Source organism: Hippocampus comes, unplaced genomic scaffold (assembly GCF_001891065.2).
Source record: "Hippocampus comes isolate QL1 unplaced genomic scaffold, H_comes_QL1_v1.1 scaffold248, whole genome shotgun sequence".
NCBI classification, from domain to species: Eukaryota; Metazoa; Chordata; class Actinopteri; order Syngnathiformes; family Syngnathidae; genus Hippocampus; species Hippocampus comes.
In genome coordinates this window covers 383,900-399,091 of record NW_017806277.1, presented here as the reverse complement: position 1 = coordinate 399,091, position 15,192 = coordinate 383,900, and the positions used below count along the sequence as shown (strand labels likewise).

Here is a 15,192-nt window from a genome sequence, read left to right as displayed (position 1 = left end):
TGTGTATTGGGATAGACGCGTGCTGACGCTTATGTATGGGCACACCTTAAGTTCAGAGGAGCCAATCAGCGCATCGTATATGCTGACGCTTATGTATGGGCACATCTTAAGTTCAGAGGAGCCAATCAGCGCGTCGTTATCGCCGACATGCCCTGCTCAGCCAGCGTCTTCAGTGAGTCAAACATTGTACAACACACAGTCGCGCTGCTGCGGTCCTCTGCATTACATCTGTTAGTGCACGCAAAGAATACAACGGATAATTTTAACAAGCGATCGCGGTAATGCGCAGATTATAGTCCACAAATACAAAACGTATAACGTAAAAATCACTATAAATTATTATATTATACAATTTGCCGAGGGTCCGGACAGAGGAGGTCGGCGGTCCGGTCGTGGATCGCGGTCCGCCAGTTGAGGAAGGCTGCCTTAAAGCATTCAATTTTCTCAAAGGCCGACAGTGCGCCTTGTATCCAATGCACTTTAAATATGGATCAATATTCTGATTCTGCTTTGTTACAGCTGCACCGGTTGTGAAGGCTCTAATCCAGTGTTTTTCAATTATTTCTGAGCCAAGGCACATTTCTTTCATTGAAAAAAATCCCTCGGCACACAACTACCTGAAAATGTGAAAATAGCTTATTTTAACAATTAAGTGTTATATTGTTACTATTAGCGTTCTTTTTCTACATTGAAAAATAATGCTATAACACACTGAATAGGAATCAAATCAACATCAATCCAATATTTTATAATCTTTCAAGGCTCTCTCATTTACCTTTGCGGGTTTTCTCATGCACGTTGTTCGTTTCTCCGTGCGTCCACGCAGGCGAATAAAATACTCCACATTGTTGTTTCGAAGTGAAGGGTGTTCTGTTTGGAGATGGAGTTTAAGTTTACTTGGGACCAAAACGCTGTTTCACCACATACCAAGCACAACGGAGCCAGTGCCGTTCATTGTTCCCTCTAACGTTTCATATGTCTGCGCAAACAGACAACTTCCCTGAGCACACCGAGGACCACTGTAAGCAACATCAGAAGTGCTTGCTGTGGCCACACAACCAGTATCACACTTGGGATTATAGAACATTTCATGGCTCATTAAAAGATTCAAATCACAAAAGCAATTGGTGCATTCGTTTTAATAGCAAGTAAAAATAGTCAATTAGAACGTTAACTTGCTCAGGTTCAGATTTTTTTCCGGTGTGGCAGCCAGTTGTTTTTCTCCCTGACGTTTGCGCTCTCCCGCAATGTATCATATAGCGGGATCTCAGTTGGGTTAAATCTGGACTTTGACCTTAAAGACATTAATTAGCTAACGTAAGCCAACAGGATTTTCATTTTGGCATATATATTTTTTTCTCGTTGCATTACTGTAATCATATCAATTCGTCCAGGCCTTGAGCAAAGCAGTGTGAGACCATTACATTACCACATACACACACTGTACATATATTACCACCATATCTTGGTATGACAAAAAAAGGTACACAGGCCAAAAAAAAGTTGGGACTCAAACCAACCAACCAACAAATGAATGAGAAAATTGAGCAAACAACCTTTGAGAGCACCACTGAGCCAATGAAACCACTGAACTAATAAATGATACAGAGCTTGAAATTGTCAATATGGCCGTGCGGTCAAAGGCTTCAGGTCGGGTCTCCTGGGCAGGGGCATAGCTATGTGGTGGCCCAGGCCTGGGCCACCCCTTGTCAATCACTGGCCACCCAAACAACTAGGATAAATTGGGAGATCTGTGGGTTTTTTTATTTTTTTAGGTAAATGCATATTTAAAATATACAATTGTTCTGAATGCAAATTGTCAAACAATCTGTCTTCAGCAACGAACACTTAATTCTTACAGTTAACGTCAATTAAAAATCATTGCTTTCATGCCTGAGTAAACTCACAACATGGCCAAGAAGTCGTATCATACATCCACGGTCATGGTTTCATGAAATAAAATGCACACATACCAATCTTAACCAATACACTCATAAAACAGGCAAGAACAGACCTAAGTGAAAAGCAATGCTTGGAATAGTGAAGAATGACGATTTTTGTGTCATTGTGCTTTTTAGATATGCACGGAATGAATGAACCATTGATCGCAGGATGCAAAATGGCGTCAGCCGTCGGTGATAACTGGTTGGCTGTTAGTTAGCGAATCGGCACATCATAGAAGCTGGTACATCAAATCTACAAATAAACACGGAAAAGGCATTTTTAACATTTTTCTGCGAGCAGTGCAAAACAAATCTGTGACATGATCACACAAAAATTGCCTGCATACTTGTAAATTAAAGTTGCACCATGTTAAAAATGTCAACCGACCAGACACATCACTCTTCTGTGCGTTTATTGCTGTTTGAAATAAAGCACATTTTTTATTCATGTGCAGCAGAAAATACTGAATTGAATAGAAATTGGAAAAATAAGCCTCCTCATTCATAATTTTAGTTTGCAAAGGTCAGGAATTTCGAAACTATTTATACCTGATTACAAAATCATGAACTCAGTTGGCAAAGCAAGAGGATGTATTTGCTTTTCCATTATTTTCAAATCTGTTTTTATATGATTTATATTTAGAGTATATTTGAAAGTGAGAAGACAAAGTTGCTATTTTAAAATTTTAAACTATGCATTATATTTACATGAAGAGGAAATTTGATTTTGACAATCGTTTGGTGGCGATGGCACATATTTCCAGGCTGACGGTGGTGGAGGTCTGCAGGGATGTGGGAAGGAGCAGCTCTGAATGAGGGCCCCAGCCAGACTCTTGAAAAGTCTCAGAAATGGTTTTGTAACCTTTTTCCGATTGATTTCATTCACTTGGTTTCTCATTCATTCTTGAATTTATTTGTATGGTGTCATGACTGATGGGCTGTTTCTTTGAAAAACATACCCACCCCAAATTCTCTCGTAATATTAACATCCTCAAAACATGATGACTCCTTGAAATCTAGTGGTAGAAAACTATATTCTCATTTCCCCCCCAATATTACAAAGATACAATTTTGCTCTTGAAAATTTGACTCATCAACAAAAGTGAATGGGACAGTTTGCTCTCTACTGATGAAGCACACACTTGGGTGGAGCCGTGGCGGGTCTCAGACGTGTCCTCGTCGATCGGATGCTCAGATGGGACATCTGCCGCCTCCCATGGCTTCCTGAGCGCCTTTGAGGGTCTCCCGCTTCACACATTTCCAGTAGCCAGAGAAGCCATTCTGTGGATGCACCTGTATATGTTTATCACATAAAATAAAGCAAGAATTCTTGGAAAATGCAACGCCTACGAGCAAAGAAAAGCAACCGTGTCACAGGGGCATATTTGTCACGCCCGATGTGTACAGTATGCAAGTAACAACCAAAAAAGGGTGATCAGTCTTCACACTTCTCTCATATTCAATGAATCTCAACTCAATTGTATTTATAGACGACTTTAAAACAACCACCACTGTATACAAAGACAGTAGAAAGCACAAAAATAGTCAAACTAAAAATCAAGTCTCATGCTGAGTCAAAAGCCAAAGAATAAAAATGAGTCTTGAGACGAGTTTTAAAGATGAGCACCTAGGGGGCTTGCCGAATGTTCAATGGGAGGTCATTCCAAAGAGAGGGACCAGCAACGGAAAAGGCTCGATCCCCTGAGCCTCTGTTTAGTTCTCAGTACCTCTAATGTCTGGTCCACAGACCTGAGGAAGGTGCGTAGGGGCATAGCTCAGAGAGTTAAGGTGAAGCGAGGCTATTTCAAGACTTGAAAACAAATAATAGGATCTTAAAAATAACTAAAATCTATCGGGAGCCAGTGAAGGGATGCCAGAGTCGGGGTTATGTGCTCCCTCTTACGAGTACCAGTCAAGAGGCGAGCAGCAGCATTATGGACCGACTGGAGACGCTTAATGGAGGATTGGTTGACTCTAAAGTACTCATTCATTCATTTTCTGATCTGCTTATCCTCACAAGGGGGCCGGGGGTGTGCTGGAGCTCATCTCAGCCGTCTTCGGGCAGTAGGCGAGGGACACCCTGAACTGGTTGCCAGCCAATCGCAGAGCACACACAGATGAACAACCATCCACACTCACACTCACACCTCGGGACAATTTAGAGTGTTCAATCAGCCTGCCATGCATGTTTTTGGAATGTGGGAGGAAACCGGAGTACCCGGAGAAAACCCACGCAGGCCCGGGGAGAACATGCAAACTCCACAAAGGGAGGCCGGAGCTGGAATTGAACCCAGTACCGCTGCACTGTGAGGTCGAAGCGCTAACCAGTGGACCACCAGGCCACCCTGACTCCAGAGTAAATCAATTAACTGAATTTCAACTGACATTCATTCAGCTACAGCAATTCCATTGCTGGGATTTTTGCGCGACTACGTAACCGCAGTGAGGGATACCCACCTTGAGCCCCCGCAAGACTCTGTCCTTCATCACTCCAATGAACTCCTTGTGGCTCAGGCAGTGGTCCCCGTCCATGTCGAAGAGTTTAAACACAGTGTCCAACACGTTCTCAGACAGGTCGTGGCCTGTGGCTATCCTCACGGCGCGCTTGAACTGGGCTTTTTTTTTTTTTTCCCAGAAGATGGAAACAACCGACTGTTAACGACGGCGGTCCTCCCTTGCGATATCTTCAAGCGCGATAAGCAGTCTTACCCATTCCAACGGGACGGTTGGCTTCACTGATCATCTTCATGGAAAAAGCAAAATCCTCCAGATTGTTGGTGAACAGGCAGAAGGCTTTGAACTCCTCAAACGTGATGCTCTGCAAAAGGGGTGGGGGGCGGGGGGTATGCCATTTTTATGATGCACTTTAGCGACAAATTAAAAAAAAAAAAGAATTCACATTGCAGAACAGAGTACCTGGCCAGCAGGGATCCTCTTCCTCATGTTTTCCCAGTAAACCTCATTGTCTTCCTCGTTGGTGTAATGGAGCAGCCACTCGGCAAAGTCCTCGCGCCGCATGGTGTCCATTCCTTTGGAGAACTGCAGGAACTCCATCTCCTGGACCTCGGCCTGGAGATCCTCCATGAACCTAAGTGACGGACAGTTGACCAAGCGGTTAACGAGTCATCGAAAAGCAACCTCAAGAATGACAAGTGAGGCCGATATTATACTGATCAGATCCATTCCGATCAGTGACTGATCTACTCGGGGTTTATTCCGTTTCCATCAAGCTCAGGTTTATGTTGTCATTTGACAATGACCGAGAGTTTCATTACTTGCGGAACTGGTGATATTGCAACTTGTTTTCGCCACTCTTTCCGAAGAAGTACGTCTGCAGGGTCGTGTTCACGTGGTCTCCGTCCTCAACTGATCTCTATAAGAGTCCAAAAATTTCAAAGCACAAACAAACAAAAATACGCGCAAGTTTGTTGCCAGATAGTTGATGAAACAGACAGTGTGATTTTTTTTTTTTTTTACCTCTGGGTTGTCCTTTGAAATGCTCCTTTTATTTTTTACAATGATTTTCTTCAGCTGAAAAACAAGAAAATAAAGAAATGATCACTTTCATGAAGGATTATGATCTTTATCCAAGTCATACTTGTTGCTGAAGAGAAAAAGAAAACATGCATTTCTAATTCTGGAAGCAGCCTTCTTGTCTACCTGATAAAATAGAACCCAGACATGCAAGCTCGGAGCACGGACACACCTAAAAATACAATCTCGTTCTGTCATTCACGTGCTTTGGCGGGAATGAACAAAAGAGAAGTGCTGAGTCAGGCTACAAGAGATGCAAACGTCGAAATGTATTGGCCCGGAACAGTTTCTGCTCCCCTCACCTTCCAACTGTGGCAGCATGAAGTGCGGACCATCAGGCAGCATTACAAACGCATACAGTGTGACATTTGAGCTCACAAAAACAATTCAGCCAGCCATCCATTTGTGAGAACTGAGTTAAAAAAAAAAAAAAAACAACTTATGTGATGTAGTACGACTGTCATTTAGTTTTACCTTCATGAACTCCTTTTTATCCACTTGCTCGTTGCCATCCACGTCAAGCATTTTGAATGCAATGTGAAATCCTGTTCGCGGCTCTGCCACGGAAAACAGCAATCGGTTAACAATTTTGATATTGAATCAAACTCGCCACTTCAGCTCAGCTATTAGATGTCGGTGATGCAACCTCGATGACACATCACCCTTTCAGGCAGGGCGGTTACTACAGTGGACAGTTTATCATGTTATCGGGTTACAGGGTACACGAAAGGGTTAATGCGGGAAAAATACATCCAGGACTTTGGGAGAAATTGCGACTGTTAGATCTCATCATGTGGATTATCATAAAATCACCGTTCATTCACTTACTTGTCAGAATAGTCAGCAAGAACAGGTACTCTGTGTAGGATATCAAACCTGCAATAACATGATTTTACAATTATATATGAAAAATACAATGAAATAGTAGAACTTAGTACAATAAATACAAGCCTTCACACCATTGTTTCATTGACAATCCTTGAAATGAGCAAAGCTTGGCAGCATGCTCTGCCCACATTCCAGTCAATGGCAAAGGCAATTAAATGTCGCCCATCTTCTTTTGATACCTTCTTTCTTTATTCGTTTGTCCACAGTGGTTGCTTGAAACCAAAATGGCCGACGTCTTGTTGAATGTCATGCATGGGTGCTTTAGACTTCTTTTTTTGGGGGGGGATGTCCTGTTTGTTATAATTGGAATTCATTCAAATTAGTGGACCAAATTTAGTGTTGTTTAGTGAAACTGGTTTCAGGGAGCGCTATTTAATTCTAATTTAGTAAGCTGTGTCGGAGCAGGGAGACATAAAACATTAAGGATACCTATCATTCATTCAAATTAGTGGACCAAATTTAGTGTTGTTAAGGATACCTATAGGCCTCCTTGACCGGAATTGCCCACCCTCATCTTTCAGCAAGAGCGCCACTGCCACCTATCGTAGTGATTATGCAATTACATTTTAAAGGGAAAAAAAAAATTTCAATTAAAACACGTTCCTTGGGATCACACCTGGGGTACCTGTCATCGCACCGTTTACCCCGTAGTGGGATGAAGAATATATATTTTAAAAAAAGTATTAAGTTACATCCCCATTTTGAAAAATGGCAAGGTCAGAACACAGGCGAACCATGATTGGTCGTTCGTTACCTGAGCCCTGAGCAACTGCGAGGTCTTTTTCAGCCGACAGAAAGTTCGCAAAATGGCTGCACCCCCTGAGATGGCTAAAAACGGGTGGATTTTGCTTCTTAACTGATATTCCACAGATGCAAAATGAATCAGAACGTAGTGTTAAGACGCGGGAAGGCACATAATCATATTATTGAAAAGAAAAATTTGGGGTTGACTTCCACTTGAGAGGTTTTATGAGGGCAATATTTGACCCTGGAACGATGGAAACAATGGTCGATGGACTGAGTTCAAGGTTCCGCTGCATGTGTGCAACTGTTTGTCTCGCTGTTCAGATGACACTTGACTTACCATTGTCACCCCAAAATCTGAACAAAGTATTGCCAGGCCGAGCTTTGGAAGCAGCCACCATCATCTGTTCTAGTTCCTACAAAAATGTCAGAGTAGATGCATAGCAGTACTATTATACCCAACATAAAGTGAAACGCTCCTATTTACTTATCTGCCATGTGCGGGGAATTACTCTTACTTTTGTTGTTAGGACTCTCTTCTGGAGCTTTCCTATAGCAGAGACCAGAAACATGCACATTAAAAATAAAATTAATAAAACAAAGTTTGATTCCATAAGTTCGAAAGAACATTAAAAAAAGAAAATAAAATGACGGCAGAGACAAAAATTATGGAACACATTTAAAACTGCATGGTGCACTAGATGATCCTGTTGAGAAAAACAAGATCATCTTTTTCTTCATGTTTGTGTTGTTCTTTAAAATGAATACACAGTTTGGGGGGTCCTTGGTTAATAAAGCAGCGGAAGAATGTCATCACATGGTACAGCAATGTACGCAGTTACCACCATACTTACTCTTCTCCATTTTTGTTTTATATTTATGGCCTACAAGTGTTTTTACACTCAGTAAGTGTATGTGTGTGTGTGTGTGTGTCAGGTATCTGTGGAATCACCCGATTACTCCACAGTATGTTGTATGCCGCCATGAAACAAGCATGCACTTACGATCAACATTCTCCAGCATCACAGAGAAGAGGAAGTCTCTTGGTGTCATGTAGGGCTCTTCTTCATAGACAATTGAGGCAAACTGGATGAAACGCATCTTTCTGGCAGACATTTGGGGAGCTGCAGGCTCCTAAAAGAAGGATGAGACGCTTATTATTTTTAACTATAAAATCATTTGAACAGGTATGTGTATGTCCGCTGCTGAATGGCTCTAAAAAAATAAGTCACTCGAAGCATCATACTCATGATTGCTTTTTTTTTGAGTGATGACGGAACCTCTGTCGTGTTTTTCCAACTTAGCAGTATAAACCACTCACGATGATTTAGAACAGGTGTTCTACTCTTTCTACAACTTCAACATTTCTTGAAATATCACATACGGGTATAAGACTCGGTTAACATTTCCCTAATTTGTAGTTGACAACCTCACTTCAAAAACTTTTCGAAAAGTATTTTTTTTAATCCAAATGATCATATTTATTATACAGTTTATTTTTTCAGATTCTGTTAAATTTGCAGTTAATTGGTCAATTGACAAACATATTTTTGGCCTTAAAATTTGCCAGCTACATTGTGATGCTACAATGGCCCATATTTTCTGTCATTTCTAACATCCATTTCATAAATTTTATCCACTACAAATACCTCATAACTGTGATATTTTTGTTCCGTACAATGTATATGAACAACCCAGGGAAGGTTTGTTAATTCTAAGCTTTAAGTAGTTTTATTCTCAGCATGGCACCCATTATAAAAACGATGTACAGCAAAGAGCCATTTTGCTGTATTTGGGCTGTTTTACTACAACATAATACTTTACCAAAAGCAGGCTTTTCAGATTATTTTCCGTTGGAATTCTGAATTTAATAATTACAATCTTCAAACTATGATGATCGTTGTTATGATGAGATAAATCTATTGCTTCGCGTTTAGAGTGGAATTCACCACCCATTACCCACTGGCGAATTAATTCGTCGCATGTTATTTGTTTCTGTGTTGAGCGAGCTTTCCAATGAGAGAAGTCTTATATGATGAAGATTAAGAAATTTATAGATGTTTGAAACTCAGGTTCTACAAAAAAAAATAAAAATATCACGCCTAAAATCTCGACCCCCATTGACTTCGCCAGACAATGGTGCAGTTATAACTTTCACAATATTTGTCACAGGAAACGAGCCTTACATCACTGGAAGTGTCTATAAAAGACGTGCCAGCCCCGGTAATGCTTGTTTCGTGCAAGTCGTTTTACCCAAACATTATCCTCTTACCATAACAAGTTTAACAATCGGGTGAGGCCTTTTAAAAAAGACCGTGGTGCTTCATTAACTGGCACAATCGGTGCAAAATTGAAGTATGTCACATTCATTTAAAAAAATGCATACAACTAATACACACAACAACTTGGGTCTGTCAGGTGAGGGTAAAAGTTACGACTTGTTAGAGCGCGTATAGTGCGTACTCACTTTTTGCTCTTCGGCGTGAACGACGAAGAGAGGAACACTTCGGTTCACGTTATATTGGTAAGAATAACCAATAAATCCAGTCGCGACAACAGTGCCACAGACGACAGCTCGGCGCCATGTTAAACCTTTCAAAGATCGTGAGCCCCTGATAGAGCTCCGAAACAAGTATGCAACTTTTCCAACGAAGGCCATTTTCTCTCAGCAGTAGCTGGGTGAGCTTCCGTAGCTGGTGTTTGATAGGCCCCGCCCACTTGTGGTCCCAGACCAGGTCACGTGGCGCTTCCCTGATTTAAATAAACGAGAGCACAAATATGGCTGCCATGTTTTCTGTTTCTCAGGGCCTCAAATGGCAGAGGTGCAGGGTTTGAGTCCGGCTCTGGCCTTCCTGTGTGGCGTTTGCATGTTCTCCCCGTGCCTTCGCGGGTTTTCTCCGGGTGCTCCGGTTTTGTCCCACATTCCAAAAACATACACGGCAGGGTAATGGAACAATCTTGTGATTATGAGTGTGGATGGTTGTTCGTGTATAATATGAAAAGAATGCTTCTCCATGACGTGTGTTCACTTTTTTTGCTGATGTTGCAGATACCAGCACAAATGCGCCTGGCAGAGAAGCGCAGTCATGCCAGGCCAGCAACCGTCTGAACCAAGGGGGTGGCTGTCCTTTGTGCAGTCTGTTCGAGATTGTCTGTGCTAATAGTCATCTGCCATAACATTCTCATGTATTCCTGTAAAAATGTTGAAAACTTCAGTTCAGAACTGACCCTTTTTGGCTTCTTTGAGATATTTTATATATAAAACCGCAACAGTTTATTTTTTTTGGGGGGGGGGGTTGGAGGGCAGTCAACTTGTAATTGGAGTGTCGAGCTTCATTAGTGAGTGTTCATTTTAGAGGTTTCACAAATATATTTTGTTACTAGTGGATGACTGCCGGAAGTCTGAACTGGGAATTGCTAAATCAAATTCTGGGTTTCCTCCAAGGAGATGTTTTGTCCAGCCTTCACTGAAACCACTTTCAGTTGCTGTTGTACTATACGTATGAAAGCAATGATTGTTTTTTTTTCTCACCCTCTGATCTATAGAAAATGTAGGAGTTCGGTGGGCATATTACATGAGAGTCAACGACTAAAAAATATGTTTTTGAATACAGAATATAAGGATGACAGATTTGTCTCACATCAAATATAAAAATGTAATATTTCATTCAATGTTGTAATTATGGATGCCATCTATATTCCATTCTGTCTTCTTTACCGATAGCTTGGAGTATAATTCTACAATAATATACAAGAAATAAAGGCTTCTTTGGAACCACTGAGGAGCACAGATCCACAACATTTCCTTAACAGGCCTCACATTGGAAAGTATAAATATTTGTAACATCATCATCATTTGTAAAAACTTTCAGAGGGGAAAGAAGACAATGGCAAAGTGAAGGGATGGACTGATTTTTATACATCACCATATTTCATATTTCCACAGACAGATATAATTTAGATGTAATTCAATTCAATAAACAAATTAGAATGTACATTCTTGAAGCATACATCAAGTTGTGCAGGATTTGTGCAATAATGTATACATGTTCGATCATTTCTTCTTGTCGAACAGCCCCCCCCCCCCCCTTACTGGCACTACAGTGCTAATGAAAGTTGCACAAACCTTGTGGTTGTTGATTTTTTTTTTAACTCTCATACATTTCACCCATTCACTCACAATTTGTTTAAAACTATAGCTTGTTGGAGACTCGGCCTTCTCATTACTATTAAAAAAACTGTGATTCAGTCCTGCACTGGAATTTGTAATAGTGGAGTGTTACTGGTGGAGTTCAAACAAGCAATTTACAAGAGGACGAGAGATGAGTCCAGAAGGAGAGAATCGTATTGCGTCAGCAAAGTTCGAGGGTTGTCACAAAAACTCTATTTCAAATCTACTACAAACTAACAACTTCAAACGTTACTCTTCCAAGTTATCCACCTCTGGTGTAACACATTTCCCTCAGCCTTCTCTATTACACCTTCATGAAACCCTGACAGGAATTCTTCCAAGATTCTCGACGGCGCCATCATCACGGCCACATTGTTGTTGTCCACGTCTTCCAAAAACGGTTCCCGAGATTAACTCCTTGAGTTTGGGAAAAGAGAAAAAAAATCATCCCTTGGAAGCAAGACAGTCGAGGTGGGAGGTTACACCAGCACGGCAATATTCCAGGAGTGATGTCGGAGGCATTGTGGGAAAGCGCGTTGCCACGGGGGGAAACCTGCCACAACTCTTAACTCTTCTCGCTCACCGATCGAAGCAAATGCAGCAGGATCTTTTTGTAGACATGCTAGTTAATGGTTCGGCTCACACGAAATGGGGTGACTCGTCGCGTGTTGTTAGCTTTTGAACACAGCATGAATAGCTTTGGTGACACCAGTTCCGAAATGGTTCTGGCACAACTGGAAGCAACCGTAGAAAAATAAAGCATTTAGTTTTTAATCTACTGAGATAACTAAGGTTATCTTTAATTTGTTGTTGTTGATAGATCCTACGGAAAAATAAGAAACGGAGTCTGGGGAGAGCAGAAAACTCGACACCAGAAAATATTTTAGAGGGACAATAGGAGGTGCTTGCGTCATTTTTAAACTCTCTGACAAGATGCTCCCTGTGCCACTTTTTGAAAACACCTGCTCTACGTTGACTTTTTGAGTAGGAAACGTTTGAATGTGTCATGTGAGGAGAACAGCAGATCATAAGAGTACAGAACGTCTCCACATCAATTCAGCGTCACGTTAGCATCAGCAAGTTCAGAGGTTTATTCATGTCTTAGCAGCAGGTTTGAATGGAAAGTAACAAAGACATACACACTTGAAGACCATCAATGAAGGAAACAAAGTTTGCATTTTTTTCTCGTCAGTCACAGTTTGTGCTGTCTCTTTAGCTGGGTTGCTCAAAACATGGTGGAAGAAAAACAACCAAAAAAAAAAAAAAGAAGTCCCCAGCGGGCTTCATAAAAGTGATGGAGAGCAAACATGTCAGACTGAATGGAGCGACTACGTCCACATGAAAGTTTTGTAGCTCCCACGCGATTGATAAAACCGCGTATTGCAATTCAGTTCAATTCAAGAATCACCGGTCTTCTTTAGTGCTCTTTCATCAAACCTTATGACATGGCACTTATGTTAAACCGGTGACAGGAAAATAACATTCACATCGTAAAATACGGTAGCTCATCTATTCTTGTTTGAATAATTTGAAGGCTGCACAAGAAAGTTGCACAAACCTTGTGGTTGTTGATTTTTTTTTTTAACTCTCATACATTTCACCCATTCACTCACAATTTGTTTAAAACTATAGCTTGTTGGAGACTCGGCCTTCTCATTACTATTAAAAAAACTGTGATTCAGTCCTGCACTGGAATTTGTAATAGTGGAGTGTTACTGGTGGAGTTCAAACAAGCAATTTACAAGAGGACGAGAGATGAGTCCAGAAGGAGAGAATCGTATTGCGTCAGCAAAGTTCGAGGGTTGTCACAAAAACTCTATTTCAAATCTACTACAAACTAACAACTTCAAACGTTACTCTTCCAAGTTATCCACCTCTGGTGTAACACATTTCCCTCAGCCTTCTCTATTACACCTTCATGAAACCCTGACAGGAATTCTTCCAAGATTCTCGACGGCGCCATCATCACGGCCACATTGTTGTTGTCCACGTCTTCCAAAAACGGTTCCCGAGATTAACTCCTTGAGTTTGGGAAAAGAGAAAAAAAATCATCCCTTGGAAGCAAGACAGTCGAGGTGGGAGGTTACACCAGCACGGCAATATTCCAGGAGTGATGTCGGAGGCATTGTGGGAAAGCGCGTTGCCACGGGGGGAAACCTGCCACAACTCTTAACTCTTCTCGCTCACCGATCGAAGCAAATGCAGCAGGATCTTTTTGTAGACATGCTAGTTAATGGTTCGGCTCACACGAAATGGGGTGACTCGTCGCGTGTTGTTAGCTTTTGAACACAGCATGAATAGCTTTGGTGACACCAGTTCCGAAATGGTTCTGGCACAACTGGAAGCAACCGTAGAAAAATAAAGCATTTAGTTTTTAATCTACTGAGATAACTAAGGTTATCTTTAATTTGTTGTTGTTGATAGATCCTACGGAAAAATAAGAAACGGAGTCTGGGGAGAGCAGAAAACTCGACACCAGAAAATATTTTAGAGGGACAATAGGAGGTGCTTGCGTCATTTTTAAACTCTCTGACAAGATGCTCCCTGTGCCACTTTTTGAAAACACCTGCTCTACGTTGACTTTTTGAGTAGGAAACGTTTGAATGTGTCATGTGAGGAGAACAGCAGATCATAAGAGTACAGAACGTCTCCACATCAATTCAGCGTCACGTTAGCATCAGCAAGTTCAGAGGTTTATTCATGTCTTAGCAGCAGGTTTGAATGGAAAGTAACAAAGACATACACACTTGAAGACCATCAATGAAGGAAACAAAGTTTGCATTTTTTTCTCGTCAGTCACAGTTTGTGCTGTCTCTTTAGCTGGGTTGCTCAAAACATGGTGGAAGAAAAACAACCAAAAAAAAAAAAAAGAAGTCCCCAGCGGGCTTCATAAAAGTGATGGAGAGCAAACATGTCAGACTGAATGGAGCGACTACGTCCACATGAAAGTTTTGTAGCTCCCACGCGATTGATAAAACCGCGTATTGCAATTCAGTTCAATTCAAGAATCACCGGTCTTCTTTAGTGCTCTTTCATCAAACCTTATGACATGGCACTTATGTTAAACCGGTGACAGGAAAATAACATTCACATCGTAAAATACGGTAGCTCATCTATTCTTGTTTGAATAATTTGAAGGCTGCAGAAGGGCAGCACGTTGTCACTACATTCCTCATGTGGGTAACCTAATACTACTGAATTGGAAAGTATCTTTTGGTGTTCACAAAGAAAGGAAGACTATTTGAATTCATATATATATATATATATATATATATATATATATATATATATACACATATATATATACATATATATATATATATACACATATATAATATATATATATATATATAAGGTGCAACGATGAGAAAATGGGAAACTTCAACTTGACATTTACAGAATGCCTCCAGCTGCAGATAAATGCACACTTATTTTCAGGAATTTATGCACATGTCATAAATGGCCACGTTGTTCACATTTAGATTCTATTTTTCTCAAACACGTCAAAGAGTGAAGAGTGTGTCTGGTAATCTCGCAGAACTCTGTGCTCGCCACCAATAATTTCTCGAACATACGCATGTTGATAATACACACATTGAACACACTGACTCACAAACACGCTGACAACTCAATCAGCTCTAGATGGTCTTATTTGGGCTGTGGGCCAATATAAGAAACATAGGAATATAAAAATACAAGCGTATTTGAAGTATTTCCTGCTGCTTTTCCCCTGGTAAAAGTGGCTCATACAACTAGATATTAGTGTACTTAATATATGCTGTGTAATTCATTCGTGACTTCTAATTTGCATATTTTCCATTAAATGTAACATTTTTATTTGACTTAAGTGGATTAATATAAATGTTTTACTTTTTACCCATTTCACTTTAGTGTACTGTTTTATTAGCGCAC

The 15,192-nt window shown here is 40.8% G+C and overlaps 1 protein-coding gene and 1 long non-coding RNA gene across 3 annotated transcripts; one reads left to right on the top strand and one right to left on the bottom strand.

The window, feature by feature from the left end:
* Nucleotides 1–2,960: 2,960 nt before the first annotated feature.
* Nucleotides 2,961–9,810, bottom strand: micu2 (mitochondrial calcium uptake 2). Of its 2 annotated transcripts, none has more exons than XM_019857716.1 (12): nucleotides 9,577–9,810; nucleotides 8,114–8,243; nucleotides 7,628–7,659; nucleotides 7,450–7,525; nucleotides 6,306–6,353; nucleotides 5,952–6,034; nucleotides 5,421–5,474; nucleotides 5,219–5,316; nucleotides 4,860–5,031; nucleotides 4,653–4,761; nucleotides 4,401–4,558; nucleotides 2,961–3,236 (listed from the first exon to the last, which is right to left on the bottom strand). In XM_019857716.1, exons 1-12 carry the CDS (start codon nucleotides 9,766–9,768, stop codon nucleotides 3,135–3,137), a joined length of 1,254 nt encoding a protein of 417 aa, XP_019713275.1. In that variant the 5' UTR covers nucleotides 9,769–9,810; the 3' UTR covers nucleotides 2,961–3,134. The 2 variants fall into 2 exon arrangements, with proteins under 2 accessions (XP_019713275.1, XP_019713276.1); XM_019857717.1 differs by having other exon boundaries at nucleotides 2,961–3,224; nucleotides 9,577–9,809.
* LOC109507964 (uncharacterized) lies at nucleotides 8,226–12,540 on the top strand. Its single transcript, XR_002166572.1, has 2 exons — nucleotides 8,226–8,296; nucleotides 10,159–12,540. It is a non-coding gene; the product is annotated as an uncharacterized LOC109507964 (long non-coding RNA).
* The last annotated feature ends 2,652 nt before the right edge of the window (nucleotides 12,541–15,192 follow it).

What these genes read in the sequence shown, in the direction of transcription:
- micu2 (XM_019857716.1), bottom strand. Translation starts at nt 9,768, where the DNA reads ATGGCCTTCGTTGGAAAAGTTGCATACTTGTTTCGGAGCTCTATCAGG. An exon ending in CTTGCTGACTATTCTGACAA is followed by an intron (nt 6,035 to 6,305) that starts GTAAGTGAATGA and finishes TTTCCGTGGCAG; the next exon opens with AGCCGCGAACAGGATTTCAC. An exon ending in CAACCGTCCCGTTGGAATGG is followed by an intron (nt 4,559 to 4,652) that starts GTAAGACTGCTT and finishes AAAAAAAAAAAG; the next exon opens with CCCAGTTCAAGCGCGCCGTG.